The sequence below is a fragment of the Chelonoidis abingdonii genome, chromosome 4, assembly GCF_003597395.2.
Source record: "Chelonoidis abingdonii isolate Lonesome George chromosome 4, CheloAbing_2.0, whole genome shotgun sequence".
In the NCBI taxonomy this organism is placed as follows: Eukaryota; Metazoa; Chordata; order Testudines; family Testudinidae; genus Chelonoidis; species Chelonoidis abingdonii.
The window spans coordinates 41594823-41610217 of NC_133772.1; the positions used below are offsets into that span (position 1 = coordinate 41594823).

The 15395-nt window shown below is 41.6% G+C and overlaps 1 protein-coding gene across 6 annotated transcripts in view; it reads left to right on the top strand.

The window, feature by feature from the left end:
- BRSK2 (BR serine/threonine kinase 2) overlaps positions 1-15395 on the top strand; it is a 495363-nt gene that overhangs the window by 444447 nt on the left and 35521 nt on the right. For 4 of the 6 annotated variants that reach the window (XM_075065085.1, XM_075065087.1, XM_075065088.1 and 1 more), the window contains exons 14-16: positions 283-306; positions 7464-7524; positions 14035-14242. In XM_075065085.1, coding sequence (XP_074921186.1) covers positions 283-306; positions 7464-7524; positions 14035-14242 — 293 coding nt within the window. The remainder of the gene's footprint in view (positions 1-282; positions 307-7463; positions 7525-14034; positions 14243-15395) is intronic. The other 2 variants (XM_075065086.1, XM_075065090.1) reach the window with 1 other exon arrangement.

Below are 15395 nucleotides of genomic sequence, written 5' to 3' on the forward strand. Positions count from 1 at the left end.
TCTCTCCCAATTCCCAGTTCCCAAATGCAAAAGTCAGACATTTCTGCATTGTTTGTGTGCAGTATGGAAATCATTGTCTAGTAAATGAAACTGTCCCCTTGCATTTCTGGTCTCCTGAGCGGGAGGCACCTGTGGCAATAATTCTGACCATTCGGTTCTCTGAACAGTATTTCACTTTGCTTTTCGTACTCTTCTCTCCACCTGCCTCCACGTCGTCCCCCACCCCAACTCCTCTCTCTCTCTCTCTCTCTCTCTCTCTCCTCTTTATTTCCCCCTTCCAAGGATGGCGAGTGCTGATGCATTGGGGTAAGCTCCAGTTTTGGATTATACCTGTTGTTGGACTTGTTATATCTTATAGAGAGATTTTTTTTAACTTGCAGAGTTCACAAATATAGATGTATAGACTTGATCAAATGAAACTTTTTAATAATGAGAGAGATGTGGGAAGAAGCATTTTTGTGTGTTGGGTTTGTGTGTGTGTGTGCGTGCGCGCGCTGGAGTCACACACTATATACTCTTCTGATTTTGTTTGTTTGATTTTAATGTGTCTGGGGACACAAAACTAATCTCTGACACTGTGCAGATGCTTTGAGAATGAAGACCCCTTCGCCACCTATTACACTGTTCATGTCTGTATGGCACACCTGATTGATTACTGATATTTGAATAACAATATCCTTTCCACTCCCACCCACCGTCCCCCGAAGATGAAACTAAAACCCACACATGGTCTAAAATAATTCCTGGGTATTTTCCCTCCTCTTAGCACAAGTTCTTTTTCCATGAGAAAATAATCATCTAAAGTGTGACCAGATTCCTAGTTGTATCAGAAAATAAAGCACTTTGAAGGTGTCAGAGCTGAAGTTTCATTTATTAATAGGTATTAAATGGATAATAAATTATTAATATGTTTTAATAAATTGTAATAGATTATCCAGCAATTCAGTTGATGCTTAGAACCAGGAGTTATAACCATGTATAGCACCTTATAATGCTGTAGCTATAACCACCTATATAATATATACTACTCAGGTCTGTAACATGCATATAACATCTCTTAGTGATTTATTAACCCTTTATAAAAGAATTATAAATGGAACTTTAATATAAAGTGTCACCGGGATACCCTAATTAAACAAGATGATGCTGTTTAATATGATCATGTAGGCTATGCAGAAGGGTGCAAGTCCCCTCTCCCCCTACTCTTTTCCCCATGTGTGTCTGCATCCAAGGGCGTGATCCTGCAGACATATACTACAAGGAGTAGGACTTACTACCATGATTAGACCCGTTGATTTCACTGTAGCAATTCAGGGTAGCAAATGTTGTGCCTTGTAGTAAAAATTAAGATTGGGGCATAAAACAATACAGTACCACACTCTGAGGTGCCATCCTGATAGTAAATCATTGGTGGTATCTCTGCTATTTATTACTCTTGTGATCAACTTTGCACAGGGAAAAAACGTTTCTGGTTGATGCTAAAAATTAAAAGCTAAAGAGAGATTAGGTAATAGAGCATGGCTCGGCATGTTCACAGACCAACCGGCCTGCTGTCTCTTGGGTATTAGATCATGTGGCGTTCTGGAGGATTTTAGACCTTTCATTGTGGTTTAAGAATCTTGATTTTTGATTTAAACAACCAAGTGAAAAACAAGGAGGAGCTCGGTTTGTGTCTAATTTGACCTAATTAGTTCTATAAAAGAAATGAGAAAGCGACTGGCTGGATGCATTTGGCTGAGATTTTCAAAGCCACCTACAGAGTTTGGACAAATCCAAAATCTCAGCCACTGTTTGCACCACCCAGGGATGCAAGTCTGACTCATCTACCATACAGTACATGCATGCTGCAGGCTCCCATTCTTGGGAGCACAGCTCCTGGCTGCGAACAGCTAAAATCTGGTTAAAGGACTGTATCCTGCACTCACTAAACTCCATGGACCGAGCCCAGTTTGAAGGCCACAATACAAAAACCTGGGACCAAACTTACCCCATCCAGTACAACTTTATCAGAAACAATCATTCTCCTAATAGTGAATTCACCACTGATATGAGGCACTGAATTTTACCTGTGATCTTACTTTTAAAAAATCTGAGTTTTATTCAAAGAGAAACTGAATGTAAAGTCTGATGTAGATTCTACACGGGATTCTGTTTTTAAGCAGAAGTAAAACAATTCTTTGGTGGTGCTTTTCAGAAACTGCTGACAGAAGAGAGACAAAACCAGTCTCTTATCTTTTCTTAACTATATAGGTTTTGAATAGTTTGAACAAACGAACCCCAGTGCACTAGGAGTTAATGAGGGGTTTAGGTTGCTCCTTGAGAGAATCAATAGGCCTGTGGTCTATCTGAGAAGGTTACTTAGACCCAAGGGTAAATGGCATCACACAGATTTTATTCACGATTTCATCTGATGGTGCTAAGGAAGGTGGCTTCATCAGAGGATGAGTATGAGAAATAGCAACAATCACATTTTAAAAAAACTTTATAAAATAGCTTGTTTCTGAAAAATATGTGGCCTATGCAGAATAGTATGGTATGAGGCTAGGGTTTTCAAGAGCACTTTGAGCAGACAGCCCTTTGAAAATTAAAGGGACTTGTGCCACTAAATGATTTATCGGCTTTTGAAAATCCCATCCTAGGCTTTTTTTGGCACCTATTTAGGGTGGTGATAAATCACACCAGACTCTCCTGTGTGATAAGTAAATAGATAAAGGGCAGGTCTTCACTACCGATTAAGTCCATATAGCATACATCACTCAAGGATGTGAAAAAGGCATCGGTGCAGCTGTGCCAGTGTAACACTTCTAGTGTAGTCTAGCTCAAAGAGTGATGCACAGAGTACTGGCACTATGTAAAACACTTGGAGATCTACCTGCATGCGGGAATGTAATAGAATGTAAGGTGCTATTAATTATAAGGAATGGAATTATTTGAGTAATTATAGAAATGATACTTACCTTTCAATGATCCTTAATGGCTGTAGAGACTTTAAGATGGTTACACACTAATAGATATTTTCAGCTAAATAAACTTAGTTCATATTCAGGGGGAAAAGATACTTTTCCTGCTGTGGTTTGCCATGTTCCTCCTTTTCCCCTACACAGTAAGATTGTTCGGAGTTTTCAGTGCTCATGTGCTGCATGCGGGGACTTCCACTTTCACTATACAGTGATATATAGATACAGATATTTAAATTCTTTCTATGCTTTCATCTTAACATTGCAGCATTGGGCCAGTTTTCATGGCTGATGTTTGGCCCTTGCTCTGATTCTGTGCACGTGGCTGACAGATGCAGAACAGAGCAAAGTTGTCCTGCAGTATTTTTTACAAGCTGTTTTAATGAATTTCCCAAGGAAGGTGGTCGTCTTGGGAGGGAAAAAAATCTCTCTTGATGGCTTTTTTTTTTTTTTTTTTTGCTGAAAGCTGAAAAGCCTGCCACAAGTGAGTTTCTATAATCACTTGGGAATTTTGTCCCATTGGTAAACTTAAATGCTGGAATTTGTTAGAAAGAGGAAGAAACAGATGAGAATTCTGGAAACAGTCCTTCCCTTTCATGTGAAGGGGGAAGATTTGAAAATGGTCAGCTCTCTTTTTTAAAGAGCAATAAAAATTGATCCATGAGCTCCTTAAACTCTGCCCTGTGTTCCCAAACACAATTTCCAATGTGGAAAAGCCAAGATACATTAAAAGGTTTACTTTACCTCTTCCCTTGTTTCTTTTTAACCACTAGTAGCCATGGAATAAGGCTAATTTAATTAGTAGTAGTGTGGATACTGAATGCATTTCCTATGACAGTGGTCCCCAACCTTTTTTGTTTGGTGGGTGCCAGAAGAAGAACCGTGGTGGCGGTCGAGCACCTGCCGAAATGCTGCTGAAATTTGGCGGCATTTTGGCAATGACGCCTGTGGATGACGTCGCTTGTCAGCAGCAAGCGGCATCATCCAGAGGCGTCGCCGCCGAAATGCCACCAAATTTCGGTGGCATTTCAGCGGGTGCGCGACCGCCGGCCAGGACGCGGGTGCATTTAGATGCCCCCGCGGGCACCATGGCACCCGTGGGCACCGCGTTGGGGACCTCTGTCCTATGAGATTTAATTCCAAACCTCTCTTCTGATCCCTGCATCAGGCATCTAAGATAGGGGGAAGCTCAGTATATTATAGCTTCTTGCAAACCACTGTTTGTGATAAGGAACAGGGGCTGGGAGGTGGGACCTGCTGTGTTGTGCCCTATATACGTGGACCACTTGTGTTTTTAATATGGAGAGAGATTGGAATAAGAGCAGAGAAATCAGGGTTTTGGAAACAGACCTGATTGGGGTCAGGTGGATAGGAGAAAGTTTTAAGCAACTATCCTGAAATTCAGGTGAATGTTAAAGATCAACTTCCAACCATGACTGAGTGTTGAGGAGAACAAAAGGCCAGGTACTTTGGTACCTAAAGATGCAGATAGATGCCTAGTGTGATTTTCAAAAGACCTAGTCACCTAACTCCCACTGGGAGAGAAAGGTAACATAAAAACAGCTCAGCAAAAGTGGAGCTCATGCACAAAGCAGCCTGTACTCCGCTCTTATTTCCACTGGTGTAAACCCAGAAGAATACCAATGTCTGCAATGGAGTTACTGTGGGTTTACACTGGTGGAAGAGAATGCAAAGTTTGGGCCAGTTTGTTTTGTATAGATGGCAGTGATGGATGGGCTGCATTGAGATACAAGGAATGAATTCCATGGAGAGTTTCTGCACTCGACACAAATTGTCGGAATGGAGCTTTTTGTATGTTAATTTAAACCTTCTTCCACTGCTCGTCGATTTTTTTTGGTAATGTTATAATTTCTTTTTAAGAATAGATGGATGTGAAAACATTTTGAATCTCAATTTATAATCTTATTCTTATATAATAGAGCGATACAATTGAGAGACAGGGGCAGGGACTCTAAATTAGCTTTGTGTTCTCTAGAAGGCTGTTTATACTTACAGAACTAATATATACAATGTATATGTGCACATACCTAATAGGGCTGTCAAATGGTTTTTAAAAATCTCAATTAATCTCAAGATTAAAAAAAAGTTGCAATTAATTTCAGTTTTAATCACACTGTTAAATAATAATAGAATACCAATATCTGAATTATAAATATTTTTAGATTTTTTTTCTACATTTTCAAATATATTGATTTCAGTTACAACACAGAGTACAAAGTGCACAGTGCTCACTTTATATTATTATTTTTATTACAAATATTTGCACTGTAAAAATGATAAAAGAAATAGTATTTTTCAGTTCGCCTTTAGAGGCTACAAGTCAAAGCATGAAGGGGCATATGAATATTTAGCATTTATGGTACATAAATAGCTTGCAACTCCGGCTACAGCTATGCCATGTGAACAACTATTCTCATTTTCAGGTGACATTATCTCCCGTAAAGGTAAACAAACTTGTTTGTCTTAGCGATTGGCCGAACAAGAAGCGAGATTGAGTGAATTTACAGCCTCTAAAGTTTTACATTGTTTTGTTTTTGAGTGCAGTTATGTAAAAAAAATATCTATATTCACAAATTTCACTTTTCCAACAAAGAGATTGCACTACAGTGCTTGTATGTGGTGAATAGAAAAATATTATTTCTTTTGTTTATCTTTTTACTGTGCGAATATTTGTAATCAAAATAATAATATAAAGTAAGCACTGTACACTTTGTGTTCTGTGTTGTAACTGAAATCAATATACCTGAAAATGTGGAAAAAAATCCAAAAATATTTATAATACATTTAAATTGGTATATTATTATTGTTTAACAGTGCTTTTAAAACTGCAATTAATCACGATTTTTTTTAATCTAGTTAATTTGTTTTGCATTAATCATATGCATTAATTGCCAACCCTACTACCTATATATGCTTGTACACACACACACAGACCTATATGCATGCACACATATATGTGGTACTCACGTTGGTAGGTCCAACTACTGAACAGAGATTTTTATATGTTTGTTGTTGGTTGTGTTGGTTCTCCAGTATAGTCTCCTGCTTCAAAAATTGTTGTTCTTCAAGACCACGTAACCTTGCAGTTGAGGAGAGTTGAAAGCAGCTGCCTCTAATGCTGGTCAACACTTTGGGTCAATTGAGCTCAAAAGCCACATGAAATGCTTTCTGCTATGAGGGATGGTTTTTGTAACTGCTCCTGTAATAACATTCTCTGCTGTTGAGAAGTTCTGTTGCTGAGCTCTTCGTGTGTTTGATCTGAATGGCCTTTCACATCAGAGCCACTGGTTTTGGCCCAGTGCATTTGTGTGTTTTGATTGTTGTTATCTACAGACAATTTTTGCAGAGGCCTTTGCTGGTGAGCGTAAGGGGCGGTGATTCTGTATAGGTTACCTTGCAGGCAGGTGGAAGGGCAAGTTGGTCCCATAGGATGGATTTCACTTGATTACATTAGGGCTGTTGATCCCAAAATTGGGAATCTCGTCAGCAGGCAGGAGGGCTGGTGATCCCATAAGGAGATCTCACTGGTGGGCAGAACAGCAGACGATCTCATAGGTGAGCTCACTCATGGTTGAAAATGTCTGTTTTCCCATATGGAGACCCCAGAAGTGCCAGATTAGAGTGACACTGATCCTGTGTAGACTTTATCAATGGGCAGAAAAGTTATTGCTTCCACAGGACGACCTAGTTGGTGGGCAAGGGCTGGGTGATCCCATAAGAAGAGCCCTTCTGGTGAACAGAAGAGTTGATGTTTCTATAGAGAAGAGCTCTCCAATGGGCAGAAGGGCCTGTGGTCCCCTAGGGGAAGTTCCTCAGAGGGCAGAAGAGATCAGTGATTTCAGATGCAAATCTCACTGGAGAGCCAAGGGGATTGCATCATGGTGAAGTTAGAAATGGTGGCTCAGCATCAAATAACCAGTCACCCATAGACCTGAGCTTTGGTTTCACTGGGACAATCCTCTAATTTAAGAAAACAGTGCATCTAGGGCACTGCAAATTTGACCTTTTATGGTGCCTGGTAGAATTTTCTGCTCTTGTGAGTTACACAGACAGTAGTTTTCCATATCTCTGGGTCTTTACCTCTGGCACGGCAAGAGGAACTATGCAGAGAGTAATTCTCACTACCAGTACGGGGCTTGTGATAATGGCTTTTGCCATGATCTGTTTAGTGTACACCAGCAGGAAGCAGTATCTGTCCATGCGCAAATACTTGTGACCCCGAAGTGGGTGGCATTGCACAGCTTCACTAACAGAGCACCTCTGGGATCAAGGAGTCCTCTCTGCGTGAACATAATTTCTTAGAGGCTTGGGAGAATTGAAAGGCGTATCAGGTAGTGAGAGGGTAAAGAAGAGCCATGTGTTTTTCCTATTGAACGCCTCCCTCCTGCTCCTCACCTCGTGCCTGTGCATGCGGTGGCTGGTGTTCAGTGGACGTTCCTTGCCCAGGGTTTCTGAGGGCCATCTCTCCCTGTTGTGTTCACTCAGGTCTCGGTCGATCAGCGGAGCTTCATCTGGTCTCTCCACCAGCCCCCTCAGCAGTCCAAGGGTAAGTGGCATTACTTAAGGATCTATGGGTACCATTCCCTCAGACAAGCTCAGTGCTTTTTGGCTTCTATGCCTGTAGAGCTGTGGTTATTTGTGGGGTGTTTTATTTTTCCTTGGTTGGTTGTAAATTTGCTTGAATTGGGGAGATATTGATTAGAATTAATGTGCAGCATCTCTTACCCTACATGTTTCCTGTGCTACATGAGATGTCTCTCTATGGCCCTGTCCATCCTCAGCCTTGTAACCACCTTTAGGACCAAACACGACTGGCACACATAACACCATGTTGGGTTGTCTAGAGCATGCCTTCAGCTAATACCGCTGCTTGTAAGAAAGTCACAGTGAAGCACCATACCATGGCACTTTGGTTCTGCTTAGTACAGAACCGTGCTTGACTGACATGGGTCTAGCTAGAATGGGGATGTTACTGAATATGGTAGTAAGCACCCTGGTTTGGTGCTCTAGTGAGGACAGAGCTTCAGGTGGAAAAATTATATGGATTTGAGGAGAAATAAGAAATTGACACATCACAAGACTGGGGTCTCTGAGGAAACAGAGTACGCATTTCTGTCCCTTGTCAGTGAGCCAGACCCTGAGGTCTTTACTAAGTATTTAGCCAGTCCCTACTGAGGTAAAGGTCCCTTTCATTTCAGTGGCAGCTCACCTACCTAAGGATTGAGTACAACATGAGGGAATCATTCCCCAGGATCAGTGCACAGACTGTCCCCTCCTCACCTGGGTCTTCCCTGTTTGTATCTGGGGTAGGGAGGAAAGCAGTGGAAGTCAGCTCCCTCTATGACACCATCACCACCAGCCTGGGAGCCAGCTTGGGCCCAGAGATCTATGCATTCATAGTGGAAAAGCGATGTGGGATGGCTGGGAGGACTCACGTCCTACCCCAGCCCCCTGCAATATACAGTAAACCTCCCACATAGTTATAACAGTCTCAGGGTGCACTTAGTGTGGTGGGCAGCCTCTCTTGGAGTGGGGATGAGGAATCCAGGCACAGCATCTGGCAAGGAAAGCTTTGTCAATGCAGCCCCACGCCCCAAGCTGCAGCAGAGTGCTAGGTCCTCACTGAAAAGCTCATGGGGCTATGTCGACGTCTGGCCCAGAATGTTTCAGGGAACCTCTCAGCCCTTCCTAGGCCCCACTCCCAGCAGCTGTTTCCATGAGATGGTGAGTGCACTCCCACCCTGTGTAAGTACCTAAGGACATGTGTAGATGCCTCCAAGAAGCATTTCAGATGGCTATTTCCTCTAAAGAGTCAGGTGTAATTCATATTCTTAAAGGGACATTGTCAAGTACAGGTTTCTAGCTTTGCAGACTTTCCAACCTCGCCATTGTTTCAACTAGTTTCTTAAAAGCATCTGATTTCCAAAACCTTTTCCCATCAATTTTTCCCCTGTTTCGTAATTGGCAGACATTTGACTTTGTTCCCCCACCCTCCCATGTCTTTAATACACCAGGAACCGACAAGCTTCCATTTCAGAAGGTTCCTATTCTGTGCACTGGCCTCGCTGATGTCAGCAGGACTGGCCAGAATTCTGAGAATAATATTAATGGCTACTGCAGAATAAGTGGAAAAACGCACAAAAATAGCATCCAGTCCTGCAAACCCTAGTCATGTGAGTAATCCTTTCTCCTGGGAGCAACTGCATTGATGGCAGTGGGACTACTTGGGTGAGTAAGAACTCCTCACATGAATAAGGGTTGCAGGTCTGGTCCACAGTGACTATTCTTTAAAATGATTCCTTGGAACAGTTGATTAAATGTTTTTAAAAAGCTATTTAGCAGCCAGGTGACATTCTCAGAAGACCATAACCATTTTAAGGTGGGCAGATTTTGGTCTTAAAGGGACACTGTTGGTTTAAAAATCATATAGTTAAAAAAAAGTGTCCTTACTTATGCACCTTAGATTATGGAAAGGGAAACTATTTTCAAAATCAAATGTTTTTCACTATTTACACTGCTTGGGCACAATGATGTACCATGGCGAATTCAATGGCAGTTGAAAGTGCTTGAATCTCCCAAGATTAGGACCTTGGTTTACTTTGCTGCACCTCTCTGAACTGTCGCAATGAGAAGACACCAGTCAACTTAGTGGACTAAATTAGGCTCTTGGTTAAACTGGTGTAAATCTATTAAGTTAATGGTATTACTCCAGGTTTTTAGTGGTTTAACAGAGTGCAGAATGACTTTATTTCTTGTAAGTTTGATTCTTGTGCTGTCATACGTTGATTACATGAGCTGTAAAAATTGCAGGGGAATGCTTATAATTATTACTTTTAAACCTGTTTCCATTGGAATTAGTTATAAATGGAGAATGACCCCTTCTTGATACTGACCAGCATGAATTAGCCACATAACTCATCTCTTTGACCTTTCATTCCTAATGGTGATTTGGAATTCACCAAAAGAGACAGGCTGTCTTAATTTTAAAGTGTTTTACAAAACCTAATATTAATAGAAATATTTTAATATATTGGTTTTCCTTTAATTTTCAGAGTCTGATCCAATGACCATTGAAGTCAAACCTCCCCTTGAATTCAGAGGACTTTGAATCAGACCCTCAGTACAAACCGTTTTATTTGTTTGGCTTTAAACATTCCCCTGCATTTTTAAATGTCGCAGACTGGTGCTAGTACTTGAGAACCAGTCTGGTTTCCTTTCTATGATTTGGGGATGCAGTTGCTTTTACATCATATGTATGTACAGTGCCTAACACAATGGGGCTGGATTAGAGCCTTTAAAGGCTACGGCAGTATAAATAAGGAATATATAATAAAACATATTTGTTATGGACACAAATGAGGAAGCTGAGTGCAGGGCCAAGAATAAACAAAAAGCATAAATGGTGCTTGTAATCTAGGATGTTATTCCTAGGGCTGTCAATTAATCACAGTTAACTCAAATGATTAATTCAAAAAAATTAATCGCAATTAAAAAAATTAATTGTGATTAATCACAGTTTTAATTGCACTGTTAAACAATAGAATACCAATTGGTTGTTTTGGTTGTTTTTCTACATTTTCAAATACAATGCTACTTCGATATAATGCCACCCGATATAACTCCACCCGATATAACACAAATTTGGTTATAACGCGTAAAGCAGTGCTCCGGGGGGGGGGGGCGGTGAGACTGCGCACTTTAGTGGATCACAGCAAGTTCAGTATAACACGGTTTCACCTATAACACGGTAAGGTTTTTTGGCTCCCAAGGACAGCGTTATATCGAGGTAAAGGTGTATATTGATTTCAGTTACAACACAAAATACTAAGTGTACAGTGCTCACTTTATATTATTGTTTTATTATGAATATTTGTACTGTAAAAATGATAAAAGACAGTATTTTTCAGTTCACCTCATGCAAGTACTGTAGTGCGATCTTTTCATCATGAAAGTGCAACTTACAAATGTAGGGTTTTTTTGCTACATAACTTCACTCAAAAATAAAACATTGTAAAACTTTAGAGCCTACAAGTCCACGCAGTCTTGTTCAGCGAATCCCTAAGAGAAACAAGTTTGTTTACATTTACAGGAGATAATGCTGCCTGCTTCTTATTTACAGTGTCACTTGACAGTGAGAACAGGCGTTCACAGGGCACTTTTGTAGCCAGCATTGCAAGGTATTTATGTGCCAGATATCCTAAACATTTGTATGTCCCTTCCTGCTTCGGCCACCATTCCAGAGGACATGCTTCCATGCTGATGACGCTCGTTAAAAATATAATCCGTTGATTAAATTTGTTACTGAACTCCTTGGGGGAGAATTGTATGTCTCCTGCTCTGTTTTACCTGCATTCTGCCATATATTTCATGTTATAGCAGTCTCAGATGATGACCCAGCACATGTTCATTTTAAGAACACTTTCACTGCAGATTTGACAAAATGCAAGGAAGGTATCAATGTGAGATTTCTAAAAATAGCTACAGCACTCGCCCCAAGGTTTAAGAATCTGAAGTGCCTTCCAAAATCTGAGAGTGACAGGGTACGGAGCATGCTTTCAGAAGTCTTAAAAGAGCAACACTCTGATGCAGAAATTACAAAAACCAAACCACCAAAAAAGAAAATCAACCTTCAGCTGGTGGCAACTGACTTAGATGGTGAAAATGAACATGCATCAATCCATACTGCTTTGGATCATTATCAAGCAAGACCCATCATCAGCATGGAAGCATGGCCTCTGGAAAAGTGGTGGAAGCATGAAGGGACATATGACTCTGTAGTGCATCTGGCACGTAAATATCTTGCAATGCCAGCTACAACAGTGCCATGTGAATGCTGTTCCACTTTGCAGCACATTGTAACCCAATGAACGTGGGCAGCATTACTCCTCCTATTGTGAAACAACTTGTTGCCTTAGTGATCGGCCTGAACAAGAAGTAGGACTGAGTGGACTTGTAGGATCTAAATTTGACATGTTTTTTTTGAATGCAGTTTTTTTTACATAATTCTACATTTGTAAGTTAACTTTCATGATAAAGAGATTGCATTACAGTCAACTATATGAGGTTAATGAACAAATACTATTCTCTTTTTTTACAAAATAAACACACCTGTAATTAAAAAATAAAGTGAACACTGTGCACTTTGTATTTTGTGTTGCAATTGAAATCAATATATTTGAAAATGTAGAAAACATCAAAAAAGATTTAAATAAATGGTATTCTGTTATTGTTTAACAGTGTGATTAATCACAATTAATTTTTTTAATCACACAATTAATTGTGATTAATATTTTAATCACCTGACAGCCTTAGTTATTACCAATATGTAAGGTAATTCATTTTGTTTTTAAAATGTGGTTTTTATCCTGCCAATATCCCTTTAAAAGGATTTTACTCCCTGAATGTGTGTAATATACTGTTAACTGAACTCATCTGAACTACCTTTCCCAGACAGCCCCTGTAACTAACGCGTGAAGGTTTTTTTCCTTTTAACAACAACAAAAAAAGTCCTATCCCCTTGTTCTTCTCTCTCAATGGTGCATTATGAGTAGTTGTTTTTTTTCCCCTTAAACTACATAATCACTTCCATCATCCACAGAATGCCACACTGGGACTTTGTAGCAAATCCTGAGCAGTGAATTTCTGAACAGCAGAATCAGGGTGTCATCAGACTGTCTTTTCAGTGCTGATTGGGAAATCTCCTTCTTTCCCTGTCATGTAGCCCTGCTGGGGCCCTCAGGGATTCTCTGTATAGCTATCTGTTTGCAAATCAAACCCCAAACTGACCCAGGGTTCAGGGATACCCCTGGTGTTTTGTGTTCAGGAATGTGCCAACTAATGCTGAGTGGGTGATATCACTCTGGAAGGCCAGGGGAGGAAGGTGGATGAAATGATACTGCTTTCCCTCTTTTCTTTCTTTCCCCCATGGGTGACTGAAGCCCATGTGTGAGTTTTGTAGAGTTAGGGAACGGGGGGGGGGGGGGGCTTTGAATGGTGTGTGCAGTAACCGGTGTGCCTTTCCCACCACCCCACGTGCACCACACACTTATTTTGAATTGCATCTCTCTGCTATGTTTGATCAGGGCACTTTGAGCTGAAAAAACCAAGCCCAGCTTAGGCACTCCTCAGTTTCAGTGTGGCTTGAATGGCTCTTATTACCCGTTCCTCACCTCCCTTCAGCATTGTGCTTTTTTCATCATGGGGCAATCCGAACAATGCCGAGGGTGTGGCATCTCTCTCTTTTTTCCCCCTCGATTATTTTGAATTTTTTTCCCCCTTCTTCCTTTGTGTTCCTTTTCTCTCTGTGGTTTTCCTTTGCTGATACATGGTTGGTTAATATGATAAAACCTGTTATGACACTGTTGTTCTTGCTGCTGCTGCCGCCACTGCTGCTGCTGTTGATTATGCTGCGTTCCCAGCTAACTGCATGTCTTTTTGTTTTTTGTTTTTTGTTTGTTTGTTTTTTGTTCTTGTTTCTTTGCAAACCCTCCCACCCACCCTCCCCTTCACCTCCATCTCTCGTATCTCCTTGTGACATGATGCATCTTTGTGACTCAAATGGGTTTATTCTGACTTTCCTTTCTCTGCTCACCCGCTGTGTGCTTGTCTCACTGTTCTTGACGTGCATGGACACTCTGTGTCTGTCTTGTAGCCTATCAGAAAGTTTTTCATCCCCCCTCAGACTCCTGACCTCCCTTTCTCCCCTCGACCCCAAGTCTCCTTGGACCCTGATGCCTGTAGGAACGCCTCCAGGCCTGGACATGTTCTCCAACCAAAGCCAACACTTCAGTCCAACCCAAAGACGCAGACTTTACCATCCAAGAACAAATTGGCCGAAAAACCGCTCCAGTCTACCAAATCCAACCCGCTCCCTGCCAGCAATGCCAACACCCCCTCTTCCCAGAATCCCCCTGTGCAGAATGCTCAGGGCCGCCCACCCACTGCCAGCTTAAGCCCCCAGCTGGCCATTCCTACAGTGCAGGCCAACCCTATGTCTCCTATTAGATTACTCCCTTCTAGTACTGACCCAAGCACCAAATCTATCCCCATCATACAGGTCACCCCTCACCCCTCTCCAAGGGGAAGTCCCCTCCCTACCCCCAAGGGGACACCCGTCCATACGCCAAAGGAGAGCCCAGCAGGCACACCCAACCCAACGCCACCATCCAGCCCCAGCATTGGAGGAATGCCCTGGAGGACACGGCTCAACTCAATCAAGAACAGCTTTCTGGGCTCTCCTCGATTCCATCGCCGGAAATTGCAAGGTGAGTCCGTTCTTCAGATGAATGCGGATGGCTGAATTGGGATGAGTATTCAGCAATAAACTGGCAACTCAGATTGACTCAGCAAATCACATTTGCGGAGAAGTGACTATCAGTGTTGGTAAGAGTGAGGGAGTTAATGCAAGGCCAAGACAAGTGTGAACAGGCTGTGTGCTAACTTCCATAGCACAGCTCCACTGCTGCACCTCAATCCTGGGCTGCAGCCTCTCTTGTTATTCCAGTCCTGAATTCCCACGTAGCACCACCTGCTATTCGCATCCTGTAGCCCACTGGCAGCTCTGCTAGTGCATCTCAATCATGACCTTGCAGCATCTCCTGCTACTTCACTCCTGAGCCTACCCACCTTTAGTCTTGCTCCGCAGCACTCCTGCTACTCCAGGCCTGGCCCTCTCCCAAGCAGAGGTGGTCAATTGGTGGGAATAGAATGAGATTGTCCTTCTACAGTGTAGCTTGTTTGTATAATCCTGTTTAATCATTTCTTTTCTTTTTCTCCTGAGTGTAATTGGTGTAAACTATCCCTTAATGTTATCAGTACTATCAGGTCTGTTTGGGATATTACAGTTTTTACAGACCCTGGAATTCTAAGATGGACAAAGTTATTTGCTTCAAGATTTGGGTAGCTTTTTCCTCTTTGGCAAAGGGCACTTGAAGTCACATACATAACCCCAAAGGCTGTCAGAATCAAACTGATTCCTTATGGTTTTACACTCAAGGTACTGGGATCTGTCCTGTGGGGAAAGGAGAATATCTAACATGCTAATGGAAGATCTAGAACAGGAGTAGGCAACCTATGTCACATGTGCCAAAGGCAGCACGCAAGCTGATTTTCAGTGGCACTCTCACTGCCTGGGTCCTAGCCACCAGTCCGAGGGGGCTCTGCATTTTAATTTAATTTTAAATGAAGCTTCTTATCCATTTCAAAAACCTTATTTACTTTACATATAACAAGAGTTTAGTTATATATTATAGACTTATAGAAAGAGACCTTCTAAAAACGTTAAAATGTATTACTAGCATGCGAAACCTTAAATTAGAGTGAATAAATGAAAACTCGGCACACCATGTCTGAAAGGTTGCCTATCCCCGATCTAGAATATATGCCCTGATTATCAGAGACTTTGTATGTGAGATGGCC